The sequence below is a fragment of the Eriocheir sinensis genome, chromosome 12 (genome assembly GCF_024679095.1).
Source record: "Eriocheir sinensis breed Jianghai 21 chromosome 12, ASM2467909v1, whole genome shotgun sequence".
Classification (NCBI taxonomy): domain Eukaryota; kingdom Metazoa; phylum Arthropoda; class Malacostraca; order Decapoda; family Varunidae; genus Eriocheir; species Eriocheir sinensis.
The window spans coordinates 17,605,831-17,624,654 of record NC_066520.1 but is presented as its reverse complement, the minus strand read 5'-3'; the positions used below and the strand labels follow the sequence as shown (position 1 = coordinate 17,624,654).

The 18,824-nt window shown below is 46.3% G+C and overlaps 1 protein-coding gene across 2 annotated transcripts in view; it reads right to left on the bottom strand.

Annotated features, from left to right (window-relative positions):
* The window catches only part of LOC126997517 (proteoglycan 4-like), a 291,843-nt gene that overhangs the window by 202,861 nt on the left and 70,158 nt on the right, over positions 1-18,824 (bottom strand). For both annotated transcript variants that reach the window (XM_050858650.1, XM_050858651.1), the window contains exon 2: positions 3,338-3,456. In XM_050858650.1, the coding sequence (XP_050714607.1) occupies positions 3,338-3,456 (119 nt within the window). The remainder of the gene's footprint in view (positions 1-3,337; positions 3,457-18,824) is intronic.

Sequence of the window (18,824 nt, the reverse complement as noted above, 5' to 3'; positions counted from 1 at the left end):
TAATTATAATTTTCAACTTTTTTAGCACTGAATGTCATCTACCAAGTAAATGATTATATTGGCAAGTTGTTAAGAAAAAAAACTATATAACTCCCAAGCACAGAGTCTCTTTTAAAGCAACGTTTATATAAGCAGCAATTATCGGCGTAACACTGAACACTGTGGCGACAACTGCCCTCGCTGGCGCCTCAACGTCGCCTGTCATAACACTCCTCCCCTTGACTAACGCCATCACCCCCGACCCCAGACTTATCAACCCCTCCCCCTTCGTCGCCAGTAACCTTCTCCCACCTTAAGTAACCCCATCACCCCATCAGTCCCACCCCAGACTTATCAACCCCTCCCCACCTCGTCGCCAGTAACCTTCTCCCCCCTTAAGTAACCCCATCATCCCATCCGTCCCACCCCAGACTTATCAACCCCCCCCACCTCGTCGCCAGTAACCTTCTCCCACCTTAAGTAACACCATCACCCCATCAGTCCCACCCCAGACTTATCAACACCCCCCTTGGTCGCCAGTAACCTTCTCCCCCCTTAAGTAACCCCATCACCCCATTAGTCCCACCCCAGACTTATCAACCCCCCCCTTCGTCGCCAGTAACCTTCTCCCCCCTTAAGTAACCCCATCACCCCATCAGTCCCACCCCCCTTATCAACCCCCTCTTCGTCGCCAGTCCCCCCCTCCCTCCCTTTACTAACCCCATCACCCCCCCAGTCTTCTCACCCCCCCCTTCGTCGTCAGTAACCTCCTCCCTTCCTTAACTAACCTCATCTCCCCCCCCCCAGTCTTTTCACCCCCACCCTTCGTCGCTCGTAACCTTCTCCCCCCCTTAACTAACCCCATCCCCCCCAGTCTTCTCACCCCCCCCCCCCCCATTACCCTGCTCGTGACACCCATCCATACATACATACGAACATGCATACATACACACATGTTTAGATACATATTAATCAACAACAGCTTTTGAAAATACAGAAGATTCATATGATAATAGTAATACGAAAGGACTGTAAAAACATGCAACCACTAAAATCTATAACACACACACACACACACACACACACACACAGTCACACATGCGGTCTTCAAGGGGGTGAGTCACATTCATTTAAACACAACCAGCAATAAGCGACACTCAGTACAGGAACATACTCAACCCAGCATCCCTCTCTCTCTCTCTCTCTCCTCTTTATTTCTCCTCGGCCCCATCCTCCGCTAGTTATGATGCACGGAAATATAAGGAGTGACAGACGCGCCGACCTAACAACACTGTCCCTCAAGGCTGATCACTTAGGCCACTTTCAATTCGATATGATGGGTTAGCAAGCCTCCAAACCAATGCAAAAAAAAAAAAAAAAAAAAAAAAAAAAAAAATCCTTGTATAGTGTGTTCATATTTAAGTTCAGAAAATGGAGGAAACTATACAAATCTCTTGTGTATCCTGGCGTTGCATCGAAAACCTAAGCATTATGGAGTGTATAGTTTGGTTCGAGCAGGCACAAAGACACTGTATTGGCCGGTAAAATCAGCTGTTTGAAAACGTTGAGCAGGCTATTTGAAAGTTTCTTCTTCCACGTTGAAGCTCGAAGCCCTGTCACCTAATCACGAGGTAGAACTAGTATACCATTGCGCCAGCTAGTCGGTGAGCCTCCAACAGTGACACAAACAGAACAAACAGTAGCAAGCATCCCCCCCCTCCTCTCTCTCTCTCTCTCTCTCTCTCTCTCTCTCTCTCTCTCTCTCTCTCTCACACTCTCTCTCTCTCTCTCTCTCTCTCTCTCATAAAAGATACGGCGGCGGAGGGGGGGGTGCGTAGGGAGGGGGATGCGTAGGAAGGGGGGGAGAGGAGGGCGTCTGGGCGGCAAGATACGAGGAACAACTTTAGGTGGCGGACTGGGGCCAAAAGTTAATATCTTCCCTTGCCATGTTTTCTACGCCGGGCCGCAACACTTCAGGACTTGGCTACGGTACTGCGCTCCCCGTGAAGAGAACCAACACACGGGGAGAGGTGGGGGGAGGGGGCGTACTCGAGGGGATAGCGGGAGGTAATACATACGAAAGGTGTTCAAGAGGAGAGGGAGGTAGAGCATAAGAGGAGAGGAAGGGGGAGGTACCGAGTGTGAGGGAGGAGGAGGAGGAGGAACATTTGTCTACTCTAGGGAGGGAGTGGAAAAAGGGGAGAGGGACGGAGAAAAGTACCGAGTGTGGGTAAGGAGGATAGCCAGGTGGAGGAGCGGGAAGAGAAGGAGGAGGAGGAGGAGGAACATGTGTCTATGGTCTGTTTTTAAAGGGGTTGGAAGGCTCCAGACCAATCCGCCTCACCACCTTTGCAACGTGATTAGTTCAGTAAATCTTTCTTAACAAACAAAACTTATCGAGGTTTACTATAGATGGAAGACACGATTAAAATTATTGCTCCTTCGGTTGAAAATCTGAAATACGTGCAACCACTGACTCTAGACGGATCCCCAAAACAGAATGAATAAATAAAGATATAGAAAGATATAAAGATAATACCGATACATAGTTGGAATCATATTAAGATAGAAACATTGAAAAACTGACATAGATAAGATAGACAAAGCTAAACAGACAAAAATAGATATACATTAAGACCAGGAAACAGACAGATACATAGTTGGAAAGATAGAAAGATAAACATTAAAAAAACTGAAGTAGATAGGATTAAGAACACTAAGCAGACAAAATTATAAGTACATTAAGACCAAGAAACACAAGACAGATACATAATTGGAAAGATAGAAAGATAGAAACATTAAAAAACTGACGCAGATAAGATTAAAAAAACTAAGCAGACAAAATCATAAGTACATTAAGACCAACAAACACAGACATACATAGTTGGAGAGATAGAAAAATAAAAACACTGAAAAACTGACACAGACAACAGATGAACCAAAATAAAGGTGACGACCACGAAGAAAATAACAGAGACGAAACAACAGCAATATAAGGTGAAGTAGTAATTGTACATCTAAATGAATGAATGAACACTAAAACCGAAGCACAGGAAAAAGATAAGAAAACACGAACTTCTTTAAACTATAACGATCATGACCAACACGCCCAAGAGCCGGAAACAAACAAGACAACCCCAAGCATCGTTGCCAGACTATCGTACTCACAGCCTCGTATTTACCGGTTTCTGAGCCATAGTTATTGCCAAAAAAAACACCAATAATTAACCATTTTAACGATAACCATATAGGAAGGCAGTTATCAAGGTCGAGGAGGCAGTTTTGGGGTCGGAAATCGGCAAACATAGGAAGCTGAGTACGACAATCTGGCAACTTTGACCCCTCCAAGGCTACTGACTGTGGTTGGTGGTGTTGCCGGAGTCGAGGTGGTCCATGTCGTCGCCGTTCACCTCGGGGTTCCTGATGGCCGTCCACACCTGGTGCCCCACGTACTCCCTCACGTACGGCGGACATTCTCTGCAACACAAAAAATCACCTTAGCTCTTTTTGTCCCCCACTCTCCAGACGGACGTGACGGTAGCTGATGGGGGAAAGGTAGAAGGACACAAATGATAGGTCACTCTTTGCCTCAGCGCTCGTTTCTGTATCCTTCCCTTGGTAAAATTAAACAGAAATAGACGCTGAAGAATTTACATTTATCTTAACTCATTTTGTCCCTCTCACTCTGGACGGACGTGGCGGCAGCTGATAGGGGAAAGGTAGAAGGACACAAATGATAAGTTAGGTACTCATTGCCTCAGTGCTCGTTTCTGTATCCTTCCCTTGGTGAAATTAAATAAAAATACATGCTGAAGAAAGGTAACAAACTAGTGGTCACCTTTTTGTATAAGAGGAGGAAACAGGCGGTTGACGAGGGAAAGGTAGAAGGACGCAAATGATAAGTTACTCATTGCCTCAGCGCTTGTTTCTGTATCCTTCCCTTGGTAAAATGGAATAAAAATACATGGTGAAGAACTTACATTTCTCATATTCCTTTTCATCTTTTTTCCACCTCAAAAACATAAGAATAACCAATAGTCTTTTAATATTGGAACGAACGCCTAAAATAAATAAATAGTTCAGCTCGGCAAAAAATAATAAGCAAGGTCAAATTACTGGTCACCTTTTTGTATAAGAGGAAGAAACAGACGGTTGACGAGGGAAAGGTTAAAGGACGAGGATTCAAAGGCTAAGCTACTCATTGCCTCAGCGCTCGTTTCTGTATCCTTCCCTTGGTAAAATGAAATAAAAATACACGCTGAAGAAAGGTAACAATTAATGGTCACCTTTTTGTATAAGAGGAAGAAACAGACGATTGACGAGGGAAAGGTTAAAGGACGAGGAATCAAATGCTAAGGTACTCATTACATCAGCGCTCATATCTGTAACATTCCCTTAGTAAAATGAAAAAAAAAATCGTGCTCTTACATATCAGTCAAGACGGAACATATACGGTAATAATTGTAGTGGACACTGAACCAAAGCATAGATAGGATCACTTTTCCGTATGAGGAGGAAATATGAACTTAAAACTATGACGACCGTGAAGAAAAATAACGAAGAGAAATATGAAAACTACAAGCCGAAATAACGAAGAGAAATATGAAAACTACAAGCCGAAATAATGGTAAATGTAAGTGGATGAAAGTACACTGGACCAAGGCATAGATGTGATTCTCTCTTTGTATATGAAGATGAAACAGTAACTTCTTAAATCTATAACGACCATGAAGAAAAATAACGAAGAGAAATATGAAAACTACAAGCTGAAATAATGGTACATGTAAGTGAATGAAAGTACACTGGACCAAGGCATAGATGTGATTCCCTCTTTGTATATGAAGATGAAACCATAACTTCTTAAATCTATGACGACCATGAAGAAAAATAACGAAGAGAAATATGAAAACTACAAGCTGAAATAATGGTACATGTCAGTGGATGAAAGTACACTGAACCAAGGCATAGATGTGATTCCCTTTTTGTATATGAAGATTAACAGTACCAAACTTCTTAAATCCAGAAATTGACCTGTCTTTCGGCCACTCCTCTGAACTCTTTTAAAGGAGCAGTGAGTAGCGGGCTTTTTTTCTATTAGTTTCCTTTTTTATTTTGCCCTTGAGCTGTTTCCTCTGCTGTAAAAAAAAAAAATGACGACCATGAAGGAAAAAACAAAGACGAAACAAAATTAAATAAGGTGAAATAATAATTGTACACTTAAATGAATGAATGAACACTAAAACCGAAGCACAGGAATAAGAGAAGAAAACACGAACTTCTTTAAACTATAACGATCATAACCAAAAACAACGAAGATAACATTAACACTACAAGGTAACGGCCAGGTATAACCACACTACCTGGGCGAATACCTACATGCCTGGCTGACTGACTGGCTGAGTGGCTGGCTGAGTGGCTGCCTGTCCCTCCGTCTGGCTGGGGGGAGGGATGCAGGAAATAGGCCAGACAATGTCAAGGGGAATCTATACTCGAAGACACAGATCCAGTTGACGAGTTTAATCTGCTCGAGGTATTGATGCTGTTTGAGGTGATGCTAATGAGACTTTCCAAACACAGGGAGGGGAGGGGAGGGGAGAGGAAGAAAGGGGAGGAAAGTGTGTGTGTGTGTGGGGGGGGGGGGGAGTAGAGAGAGCCGTGCTAAATAATGTTGATTAATCCGGTTCGATCTTTATTTTTTTTAAGATACCTGGATATTACAGGCTGATAATTGAATGCTGGTGACCATGTAAGGTGGACAGATGATGATGATGATGATGATGAAGAGGAGGAGGAGGAGGAGGAGGAGCAGGAGGGAAGAGGAGGAGGCGACAGGGAAGGAAAGGAGGACATATAGGATGACATAGAAGTTGAGGAGGACGTTGAAGTTGAAGAGGAGGAGGAGGAGGAGGAGGAGGAGGAGGGGTGGCGCCATGGAGAGCAGTGGGATCAGGCACCAAACAGTCGCGGCGACACACACACACACACACACACACACACACACACACTTGCCCTCGCTCCACAACTTATATGACTCATCACACATTTACTTTTCACATTCCTTTTCATCTTCACTCCACCTCAAAAACATAAAAAAAATAACCAATAGTCTTTTAATATTGGAACGAAAGTCTATCTAATTACGATTTCGGGTCTCATATCTAAATAGTTCAGCTCGGAAAAGAATGATAAGGAAGGTCAATCCTGAGTGGAGGTGACGAAGGGGACGCCCACGTAACTCATGACAGGGACAAGTCGATCGGTCGGGGGCTAGAATAGGAAGGGCAGCTGCACGGAGGTTTGCCCGAGTTGGCCGTCTGGGGGAAGTCGGTGGGTGAGTGAAGCAACGCACCTCCTGGCCTATACTCCTCATTAGTTATCTAAGTGGTGAGTACTGCAAGACGAGAACCACAACTGCTGCCGCGACCCTTACGTGAGTCTGAACCCGTCGACTCAGCACTCAGCGGCCGTCACGTGCAAGGAGGCTGACCACGTGATCCCGAGTCCCTAATTTGTGACTCAGCAGATTGTTTTACTCATCATTATTATTATTATCGTTATTATTATTATTTGCTAGCTTTCCATACCCACTAGTCTTCTTTAGCACTAGGGAAAAATATGTTCATAGTGACATTACAAGTGCAAGTCTCAAGTTTATGTAGTTCAATTATGTTCAGGCTTAGGTTAGGTTATTACTGCTATATGCAAGCCTACCAAAACCACTGGTAGCCTTCTCTTGCACTAAGAAAAAGATATATGTTCATGATGTATTGCAATTCTGTGTACCCAATTTCTATAGTTCCGTTAAGTTCAAAGTTAGGTTAGGTTATCATTATATGCTATAGCCTATCAAAACCTCTAGTCTTCTTTTGAACTCGGAAGAACAAGTGTTAATAGCACAAAAACTGTGCTAGATCGGCGTCACATGACCCTCCAACACCCCCCCAACAATTTATATTATGCAACTAGGGATCTAAAATGGAAAATGCTGAAAAGTAAAGATGGCGCCACTAAAAACACTTGCCTGCGTCACAGCGGGCTGGGGCCGACCACCAGGCCCTACTATGAAGGCCTACAAACGCCACAGGCCAAGACGTAAGAAAAAAAAAAAAAAAAAAAAACCTTTGTTTATAATGCCATGTAAGGTTGATCAGGACTACCAAATGTTATTATACAATGTCATGTATACAGTGCATGGCTAAGCCAGGAAAACAACTTGAAGAGAAAAACAAGAAGATGGACAATCTGTTGATCGGCGTCTGCGACGCCGATAAAAAAAATGTGTTCATAATGACGTTTTACAAATCTGAGCATCCAATGTATATAGTTTAATTAAATTCAAAGATTAGGTCAGCGCCACGACACCAGTAATGTCAGACAACACCCACAGCAACCAGTACCGAACGCAACGACTCGAACATATAACCTGTACCCTCGCCTCAACGACTCCCCGAAGTTTCTCTCTGGCGAGTCACCCTGGCCACTGATCTCCAATAGTCTGCCTTTCTTTTCGCCCAAGGGCACGAATCTAATTGTACTATTAAACAATATTTCATTTGAAGACACCAATTAATTCCATAACTATCAGTGCTAAACGAAAAGGATTTCTTCGTATCCCTGCACCCGTGTCTAGGTTACAACCGTTACAACGACGATCCCTAAACGGTGTGTTGAATTAACGCGAAACTGATACGGTTGCTGCTGTTCATGTCTCTGAGCACGGCCGAATATGACACGTGACGGAACCAAGGCCCGCCTCGGGCCGCCCCGGCACGGCTCCGCCGCCCTCGACAGTGGCCCCGAAGCTGGCTGGCTACTCGGGGCAAGGCGAGTGATGGAGCGTCCACTTCAGCCACGGGTAATTGAACTTAACAATTCTCTTCGACATCCAAAAGCGCGGGAATCTCAAGAAAAAAAATAAACAAGTGATAAAGAACGAGGGCGTGTTGGAGGGGCGCGCCAAGTGTCTGGCTGTCTGGGCCGCCGACTTGTGGTCTGCCGGGTGAGCGGCGCCACCAGAGGCTACGCAACCTGCCCCTCCACCCCCCTACCCCCACCCCGCCCAGGATACATGGATATTCAATTCCACGTGTGCCAGGCCCCTCCTTACATAGACGAGAGAGAAAACAGAAGCAGCAAACATGTTCCATCTCCGGGCGTCCTGCATCCCAGCCACTGGAGGGTCCCCGGCCGACCGAAGGTTACCGATCGGCCGCCGCGGAGCAAGGTTCTGCCTTGGCGACATGGCCGGCGTGGGGCGGCAGTGGAGGGGGGGCCGGGGGGCGCCGCGCGGGATAATGTTTTCCGGCGGAGAGGAGCCTGCCAGCCGGCCGGTCCCTCGGCCGAGGAGGCAGCCAGCTCAGCCGCTCAGCGCGGCCTCAGCGCACAACGTTGGCATGAATCAAGCGTCCCGGCCACAGCACGGCCTCAGAGCTTCCCTCCCTAGGGCAGAAACACGCCCCAGCCGCCCCCTTCCTGCCGCCCATGTGTGGCGGCGAACACTGAGAAGTTTGTCACAGCGACAGCATCGGCGTGGCCCGGCGGCGTGTTTACCCGTGAAGGTATGCATGCTGAGCGGCAACGTGCTGAGGCAGGCTCCCCTGGCCTGCCTCTCAATGGGTGACGTCACTGTCAGCTGACTCACCACTACGCACACACCCTTGGCCCTCAGCCATACGCAGACTCATCATTCACCAACATTTTATTTGCTCTTCAGCCGCCGAAAAGCTCTTACATGGATCTCATGAAATTCAATGACGCAATAAAGGCTGCAGTGTTCCCAGCCACAGCAGCGCCTGCCCAGAGTGACAGCCAGGGGAGCGGCGGGCCACTATGTGTTAGTTGGTAACCGCGGCGTCCCCAGGTAAGGTGTGTGAACCTGACGCTCGAGTGGCTGCCGCCGCCCGCCGCCCGCAGTCTTGTCCACGCTCCCTCCTCCTGGCCGCCTCCTTCCTGCACGCTCGCCGATCAGTTCCTCCTCTCTCCGGCGCGTCGGGTCACCACACATCCTGGCGGCTTAATCTCCCGCTTCTTCAGCACTCATTTTCTCCAGCCATTCCTCGGGTGGTGTCCCCCCTTTCTCCTCGCCCTCTTCCCACCAGGCACAGCTTTCTCCACCTACTTTCCACCCTTCCAGGATCAAGGTTTCAGCGCCCCCTTTTGGCAGTACCGAGACACCGGCAGCAAAGTGGCGGTCTATGAATGGAATTACACGATGAGCGTTGATCCCCCTCAAGGGAGTCGTTAACCCCGGCACGTAACGTTAAGGCGGCAGGGGTGTGGGCGCACATTCCTGCCAGCTGCTTGTGACACCACCCAGGGAACGCATTCCAGGTCGTGAGGCAGCCCTGCTCTCTCTCTCTCTCTCTCTCTCTCTCTCTCTCTCTCTCTCTCTCTCTCTCTCTCTCTCCACCCCCCTTACCCCCCGTCCCCCACAAACACAAACATGGGAATCATCTAATAACACACGGGGATCTAAAACAAACAAATGAATATCTAACCAAACACGCTGAATGGCTATGAGCATACAGGCGTGTTTTGACAAGGGGGACGAGTCGGGTGCTGGACGGGTGACGATGACGATGAACTATGCCATGTCTCACTTACACCACGCTTGTTCAAATACTGCGGAAAACTTAACTCTACTTCTCCGGTGAGTGGCACAATAGATGCTTTTCGAAGTTATTGGGAGCACTGGCGTCGGACTCATGATGCAACACACACAAAAACAATCACGTGGAAATGCTCTTAGGGTGAACAATATAGTCTTTCACGTGCTCGGCTCTGTTGTGCAGCTTCCATTACTGTGATGCTCATTCTTAGCGGGTTGCAAAAGCGGCGAGCAGCGGTGAGTCAGACCGACTTACCTCACCCCCGCCCCGTGCCCTGCCCCCTGCTCCCCCGGCCCGCAGACCCATCAAGGGGGAACGGGGGATGGGGAAACACATCTTCAACAAACACTGCATGACACCCCGGGACGCCCAAGCCATGCACGAGGTCACCAAAGACACACGGCACGATTTCCCAGCAGTGGATCTTGAGGGTGCGGCTACTTTCTCCACCTAAATAAACACACACACACACACACACACACACACACACACACACACCACTCCTAAAAGTCTCCGGCAGGGGTAATGGCCTCACCTTTCACACAGCGCCGCCGCTTCACACCGCCCCGACTCCTCTTCTCCCAGCCTGTGTGCGTATCGTGTATAGTTAAGAACGCCGACCGCCACACACACACACACACACACACACACACACACACACACACACACACACACACACACACACACACACACACAGACATAGCGAGGTCCAGGAACGCCCAACACGTCCAAATGTTAGCGCCTGATTTTTCAAACGTAACACGGCTATTATTCCATGTTGGGGGACGGAGTTAGAAGTGTCGTATTTTCACAAAGTTAAGTTTACATAAAGAAAATAATAAAAGCAACTATCCAAGCCAGCCACAGTACTGTTAATAAAGTCTAATACGACGTTTAAACATTCAGGCGTAACACGAGACATAATGCTTTGCGATTATTATAAATAGCGTGGGACTTTACTAACAGAACAAATAACATGGTGCTTTACTGATATAACACAGAAAATAACCACATTTTTATGGCGCTGTTAGAAAAAAATAGGAAAAATGCAGTGATTTCATACTTATTTTCACTTTCGTTTATTCAGTATCATTATCATTCGTTATTATTTTGAAGGGTGTTAACGAATACTATATGTTTATTTTTTGCATATTATAAAAAAAAGTTATTATATGTATTCCTATCACCACCAATGCTTTTGTTTCTTCTTCTCTTACTTACGAGCGGTTAAGAACACCATTTGCCTCCTCTACATACACTGACCCACTCTCGAGATGTGCGTCTGGGGGGAGGGGGGGGGGGGAGGGGAGGGAGACCTGCTGACCTGCCGGGTATGTATGCGACTTCTGACCTTTTGGAAGTGCTTGAGTGAGTTGCCTTCCACGGTGCCTGTGTGTGTGTGTGTGTGTGTGTGTGTGTGTGTGTGTGTGTGTGTGTGTGTGTGTGTGTGTGTGTGTGTCCTCATTTTTATTCATTGATTATTTACAGGTATACGTACACAGGTGAAAGGTGGTGATGATGACGATGATGATGATGATGATGCCCTGTAGATGATTTATGAGCAGGTGCAGATAAGAAAATGCTGCTGCTGGTGATGCTAGTGAAAAAGAAGAAGAAGAAGAAGAAGAAGATGAGGATGAAGAAGTAGAAGTAGACAGAAAATAAGAAAGAAAACAGAAGAGGAAACCGAGGGAGAGATATACCAATTTCCTAATGCAAGAGTCAACAAGCACTCTCACTCTTTCATCCTTTTCATCCCCTTGCAAAAATCAAACAAACAAACAAACAAATAAACAAATTATGAAAACAAATAAAAACAGAAGCAAACAAATACACTCTTCAAGGTCTCTCAAAATTCTCTTACACGCAAAGGAAAACAATGTGCCAGACTTGAAAGGGAAGGAAAAAAAGAAATAAAAGGTGCAGTATTTTTTTTCATTAGCCAAACTTTCCTCGCCGCCGCTGGTGACAACAATTTTAAATAACCTGAAGGAATCTCTCTCTCTCTCTCTCTCTCTCTCTCTCTCTCTCTCTCTCTCTCTCTCTCTCTCTCTCTCTCTCTCTCTCTCTCTCTCTTGTGCAAGGGTAATGGAGTTTCGTTCTTTAAATAGAGAGAGAAAGGGATGTGATTATGGGTCGAATACATTATCTTAACATACACGAATCCCATCTCTCTCTCTCTCTCTCTCTCTCTCTCTCTCTCTCTCTCTCTCTCTCTCTCTCTCTCTCTCTCTCTCTCTCTCTCTCTCGTGAGCGCTAGCATACACACATATAAAAAAAAGAAAATGATGGCTTGATTTTTCTGCAACAAACAAGAAACAGTCTCTCACAGCCTAAAAATAGCATTGAGAAGAAGAAGAAGAAGAAGAAGAAGAAGAAGAAGATGATTATGATGATGAAGAACAAGAACTAGAACAAGAACAACAATATTACTACAACTACTACCACTACTACTACTACTACTACTACTACTACTACTACTACTAATAATAATAATAATAATAATAATAATAATAATAATAATAATAATAATAATAATAATAATAATAATAATAATAACAGAGGTGAAAAAAAGGGGTAAGAAAAAGACGTATCATTCCTCCACATATTTCCGTGACGCACTACTTCCTTCTCGTCCCCTCGCGCACACACAAAAAAATGACGAAGAAAAAAGGAGTTACAAAGGTCAACAGGAAGGAAAAACGGCGAAAAACTACAAAGGGAAACTGAAGTATATCCAAGGTTATCAGCGGCAAAAATAAAAAGGACCGCTGCGAAAAGATGGATAGAAGGAGGAAAGTGAAAGAAAGAATGAAAGAAAAAGGAAAACGACAGACATACAGGAAAAAGGACTAAAAACTACAAAGGGAAGCTGAAGTATATCTAAGGTTATCAGCGGCAAAAATAAAAAGGATAGCTGTGAAAAGAGAAAAGGAAAGAACGAAAGAGAAAGAAAGAGCGAGAGAAAGAAAGAGCAAGAGAAAGATACACAAAAAAAGAAGGAAAGAAATAATGGTGTAGAAACTGACAAAGAAAGTGAAGAAAATAAGAGGAAGGAATGAAAAAAGGAAATAAAAAACTGACAGACGAGAGAGAGAGAGAGAGAGAGAGAGAGAGAGAGAGAGAGAGAGAGAGAGAGAGACAGCCAGGAAAAAAAAGAAAAGAGAAAAAACACGAAAAACAAAACAAAAATGAAGGAAAAAAAACAAAATAAAAAGAAAAAAGAAAAAAGGAAAAAAATATCAACAAATAAGAAATAGAAAGACAAATAAAAACAAACATTGAAATAAGAAAATAACTAAGCAAACAAAGGTCCAAACAAACAAAACAAAGAGCAATAAGAACAAAGAGAAAGCAAACTAATTAACTAAACCAAGAAAAATAAATAACATAAATAACAAAGCAAAAAGTAGGATTCATTAACTCCAAATCACGCAGAAGCAATTTAAATCTCCCGGGTGCGGCTTTTAACTCCTTTACCTCACATGTCACTAACACCTTTTTCAAACACACCGTGAAGGACAAACTCTGCAGTACTCGTAAGTCATCCACGCCACCTAACTCAACGGGACCGAACTCATCCAGACGCTTTCGGCTCTCACAACAATTTCTAACGGCCACGAAGGAGATTAGTCGGGTTCTCATAAGTGTTTTTTACGTTCACGGTGCAGTGGCCTTGTCAAACTATCACTAGACTCACTAAACCACCCCTAGGAATACTTACAACAACCTCTACGACAGCTTTATCAAATGTGAGTGACTGCAGAGTTCTCATGAGTGCTTTTTCACGTCCATGGTGCAGAGGCCTTGTCAAACTATCACTAGACTCACTAAACTACCCATAGAAACACCCACAACACCCTCTACGACAGCCTGATCAAATGTGGGTGTGGGTGTGGGTGTTGGGTTCTCCTGAGTGTTTTTGACGTTCACGGTGCATAAGGCTTATCAAACTATCACTAGACTCATAAAACTACCCCTGAAAACACCCACAACAACCTCTAAGAGAGCCTTATCAAATGTGGGTGTGGGTGTGCAGTGTTCTGAAATGTTTGAGAATGTGGAAGAAGAAGAATGTAACTGACTGACTGACGCTGCGCCGAACTGCAGACTCACTTCCGAGGTCGTGCACTCAACCCCTTACCTTGCCCTCTTCTGTCCTGTTCTGTTCGCCTCCAACGCCTTCTGAGAGTTGCCGAAAATACACACATACACATTGATCTGTTGTCCTTTTGCTAATACTGATGAACCTATACTATGATGTTTTTCCTATCTCTGCCTTCGTTTCTTCGGTATTTGTTTTTATCTAACTCTTATCTACATACCTATCTATCTGGTTATCTATCTGGCTATCTATCTGGCTATCTATCTGGCTATCTGTCTACCTACCTGTCTATCTTCTCGCACGGGGTTTCATTCCTTCTTTTCATCTTTGTGTCGAGTAAGAAAGAGGTCAACATAGTGAGATATATATAGAGTAGTAGTAGTAGTAGTAGTAGTAGTAGTAGTAGTAGCAGTAGTAGTAGTCATTAGTCTCCTTTTATCTCCCCGCCTCTCACACTTTCTCCTCCACAAGCTAGTCTAAGAGCAAGCAAGAAACCCCGCCGCCATATTACGCCAGGGTAAAAAAAAAAAAAAAAGTTGTATTGACCATTAATTCTGACCGATAAGAAATCATGAAAGGCTTCCAAACTGGTTAATAAAGGAGCGTGTAAGTGGTGTTAATGAGAGAGAGAGAGATGGGGGGGGGGGGGGGGAAGAGATCAAGCGTCTACGTATACAGCAGCAGAGGGGCGAGGGTGTATCTGGCACGGGTCCAAGGAGACGACTCCCTCCAGGATCTGCTGAATATCACTGGACGGGCTGTGCCTTGGCTGTACTGTGTCGTGCTGTGCCTTGGCTGCTTGGCGGGGATGCTGCGGGAGTCGCGTGGCTGGCGGGCGGTTCCTGAGACGCGTGATTCGTGATGCAGGGCGAGGCAGGGTGAGGCAGGGCCAGTCACAGAGCATAGTCACTACTGCTGACCACGCCTTGGGGGAAACAGGTGGTGTGTGTGTGTGTGTGTGTGTGTGTGTGTGTGTGAACGCTGCATAACGCCATCATCTGGTGGCAGCAGGGGTGGATGCAGCTCAGGCGGCAGCAGCAAGCATGGGAGGGGCTGGCGGCGGCCACAATGACAGACTTGAGAAATAAGCGATTTTACGGAAGCTGCGCCGCGCAGTGTTGCGGACGGTGCGCCGCAGAGCCTTGAATGGGACAGCAATTTTCGAATGACGAAAAAAGCTTCTCAGGAGAGCGTGTACGTTGCAGGCGCGGAGGGAGGAGGAAGGCGGGGAGGGAAGAATCACAACTAAGGCGCGGCGGCGTGCACGGTGCATAGCCGACCGCTAGCGGCACCGCGGAGGCTGGGAAGACACGTTCCTGGGCCAGGGTTCGATGGGTATGAAACAAGATTCGGCGGCCTTGAGATGTAGTAACCTTGGCACCCTGAGGGCGGGTTACTCCTATTATCCGCCGCATTCCAGGCCACTAGCATCCCATGACTCACTTCGCGGAGGCTGCTGCTCCTGCTGCCTCCACCTTAAAATATGCGCTTGTTCGGAATGACTACACCGACCGCGACACGGCCCTACGCAAACACTGAGGACAGTCTTGAGAACGCAGGTGTGCAACGACTGGTACAAAAAAAGTCCTCGCCACAGGTCACGCCCTGCTAGTGTTCCCTGCAGCCTCTCGGGACCGCTTGGCGGCGCGGGGCACGGCAAGGCACAGAATGAAAGCATTGCACCGTAATGGCATCAAAATTCATCTGAAAAGTACTTCTATACAACTTATTGGGCAAAATAAAATAAAAATTAGCAACCATAAAGATAGTATTGCAAGGAAACGCAACACCCACAACACACCTTTCCCCCTGTTTCAAAAGCATCTGAGAATGCAGAGGAGTGGTGGTTTAGGATGATCCTCATAGTGCACAACAAAATCCGGTGCGCTGCGGCGTCACTCCAAGCAAGCACGGGCGCAACAGCCTGAGCGGCGCGGCCACGCCTGGCAGGACGACGCGCGGTGCAGAAAGTCAGGTTTTGAACACGACACTTCCGTGATGGGTGTACGTGACATTTGGGTGGTTGATAGGGAACAAAATACTTATAAGAAGCCCACACCATGTACATTAACCAGTCCGGAAGTTGTGCTTGTCAAATTCGTCCTTACGAAAAAAAAATCGTGATGCCCTGCTTGCCACGGCCTACCTCAAGCCTGGGCGCGTGGCCTCGCAGGGCTCTTTAAAGGCCTGGCAGGTTGCCCCAGCAAAGTGAGAATAATAATAGGTCGGCCCCCGCAGTGAACGTATTTTACTGGACGGATATACGGACAGGTCCACGAAAACAGGTTCCCAGAGAAACGGCAGACAAGGCCCCGAGAGGCCTAACCCGCGCCAGGCAGGGCGAGGTGTTGGCGTGGCAAGCATCCTGTTGACGCAGGATGCTCCGCTGGGATGTAACCACACACACACACACACACACACACACACACACACACACACACACACACACACACACACGACGCAGCCCTCGGAAGGTACAATGTATGACGTTCCGGCGAAAGTATATATTGAACAACAAACTCTTAAAACGAACGATATAAAGGAAACGGTAAAACCTGATAAAAGAAAAAGAGTGAATCCTTAAATCAGCTTCAACACAAAAAGTAGGAAGTCTGTGCGCCGTATTCTTAAACGTAACGGCGCCTCTTTGAAAACCCTCTCGTAGAAGTTCCTGGGGGTTCCATGGACTGCTCGGTAATCCTAGTGATGGTTTTACACGACTTTTACACCAGGAACGGAAAAATCACCCATGACAACCCGGTAAATCTATGTGGCCTTGGAAACTAGTCATGTGGGAGCCCGAGACGTTTAGGAATATGGACCTGTCACCCTTCACAAGACATCTCCCTGACTACTCTCAACTCAACGCGAAACAGCAATAAACACACGAGACACAGCTTCCCTTCCCCTCCCTCCCTTCCCATCAACCTTTCAGAACCTTCGCGGCTGGTCACGATATAGAGAGGACCCCCCCCCCCCCCGCTCCCCTCGCCCCCAGCCTCCCTTTCCTTCTGCTTTATGGAGGGGCAAAGAGGAAGGGGGCTGCTGATAAAGGAGGCAACGTCTGCAAGAGTGACTCACTGGTCGTCTTAACGGCCGTGTGTGTGTGTGTGTGTGTGTGTGTGTGTGTGTGTGTGTGTGTGTGTGTGTGTGTGTGTGTGTGTGTGTGTGTGTATGTATGTATGTATGTATGTATGTATGTGTGTGTGTGTGTGTGTGTGTGTGTGTGTGTGTGTGTGTGTGTGTGTGTGTGTGTGTGTGTGTGTGTGTGTGTGTGTGTGTGTGTGTGTGTGTGTGTGTGTGTGTGTGTGTGTGTGTGTGTGTGTGTGTGTGTGTGTGTGTGTGTGTGTGTGTGTGTGTGTGTGTGTGTGTGTGTGTGTGTGTGTGTGTGTGTGTGTGGCGCAGGACCATATGCAAAATCTGTGTTATTCCACGAGTTTGAGAAGCAATAACTTGAATTCAATCAGGACTATGCCTTTAATCTCTCTCTCTCTCTCTCTCTCTCTCTCTCTCTCTCTCTCTCTCCCCCCCCACCAGCACTGAATGGAGCCCGCCTCATCTCGTTTAATAGAGCCATTGCAGCCACAAGCCGCTGGGGCCCTCCACCACTGCCGCCGCTGCTGATGATGATGATGATGCCGCCCGCCTCCCTACCCTGCCCTGCCGTTACCACACCCCTGCCGTCCCTGCCACGCCATCGACTGCATGACTTCCCTGCAGCCACCTTCACCATACTCACCACACTAATCTTCTCATTCCCTACGTAAACCCCTACTCTATATATGTATTTCGATATGTATATATGCATTTTTTCTATATGTATTTCGTGATATTTTTCTCCTCTATAATGTATGACGGTATGTATGTATTCCTCCTATGCATTTCGCCATGTATGTTTTTCTTCTTTAGGTCTATATGTATTTTTCTCACCGATATTCGTTCTCCCCCTTCACCATTCTCCCCCCACCTAACTTAACCCAAATCAACCCAACCTAACCCAACCCAACTCAATCCAACCAAACCTAACCGAACCTAAGCTACCCTGACCTGACCTAACCTCCTTCACCATTCACCTATCCTCCTCCTCCTCCTCCTCCTCCTCCTCACCACCACCACCCGTAAACTCCTTCCAGTGATCGGGTTCAAATGAAGCTCTAAATCGTAACTCCTTTCTCTGTCTCTAAGCTGTTTCCGATCTCCTCCAGTTCTCGCCATTCCTTCGACACCTCATCAGTTTCTCCTCCTCCTCCTCCTCCTCCTCCCCCTTCTCATTCTTTTCCATCTCTTCCTTCTTATTCTATTCTTTCTTCTTACGATTTCATTTCCTATACCTCTTCTACTTACTCCTCAACCTTCTCCTCCTCCTCATTCTTTTTCTTCCTATTTTTTTCCTTCTCTTTCTTCTCCCTAATCTATTCCTTCTTCTTTTCCTCCTCCTTACATTTTCACTTCCTACATCTCTTCCTTCCAAGCCTTCTTTTCCTCCCTTTCCTACTCCTTCTATTTCTTCTTCTTCTTCTTCTTCTTCTTCTTCTCCTCCTTACACATGCACATCCTACACCTTCTCTTCCTTTTAAATCAGCATTCTTTTCCTTTTTTCTTCTTCCTCTATAACCACTTCTTTCAACCAGTAAAACGCTCCAATCTCTCCCTTTCCTCCTCCTCCTCCTCCTCCTCCTCCTACTTCTCCTCCTCCCGCCCAGCAGAGAGAGAGGGAACAATGGAGTCGGGAGTACTGAAGCGACGGCGAGAAGGAGTCGGATAAAAAAAGAAAAGTCGGTATAAAGTTTTTGCTCGCCCAAGAATGTCACGGTGAGTCAGTTTTTTTTCTTCTCTTTCTTTCGCGTCTATCCTTTTTTATTCCACTGCCAAAACAGATGAGTCACGGAGGATGAATCTTCCCTTTATTATGCCACGACTCAATTAGTCTCAATTACTTGTTTATGTACTTGTTTGTTTTGGGGTGTTTGTTACTACCCTACTTCTCTGTCCATCCACTTCTATTACCTTGTGTATCATCTCGTTCTTTTTTTCTACTTCTCTCATTGCTTTCATTTTTATTTTCCTTTTTCTCGGCGTCTCAGGTGTGAAGGGGATCCTGGAAAGTGTCTTATGGTGTCCGCCCTCCTCCC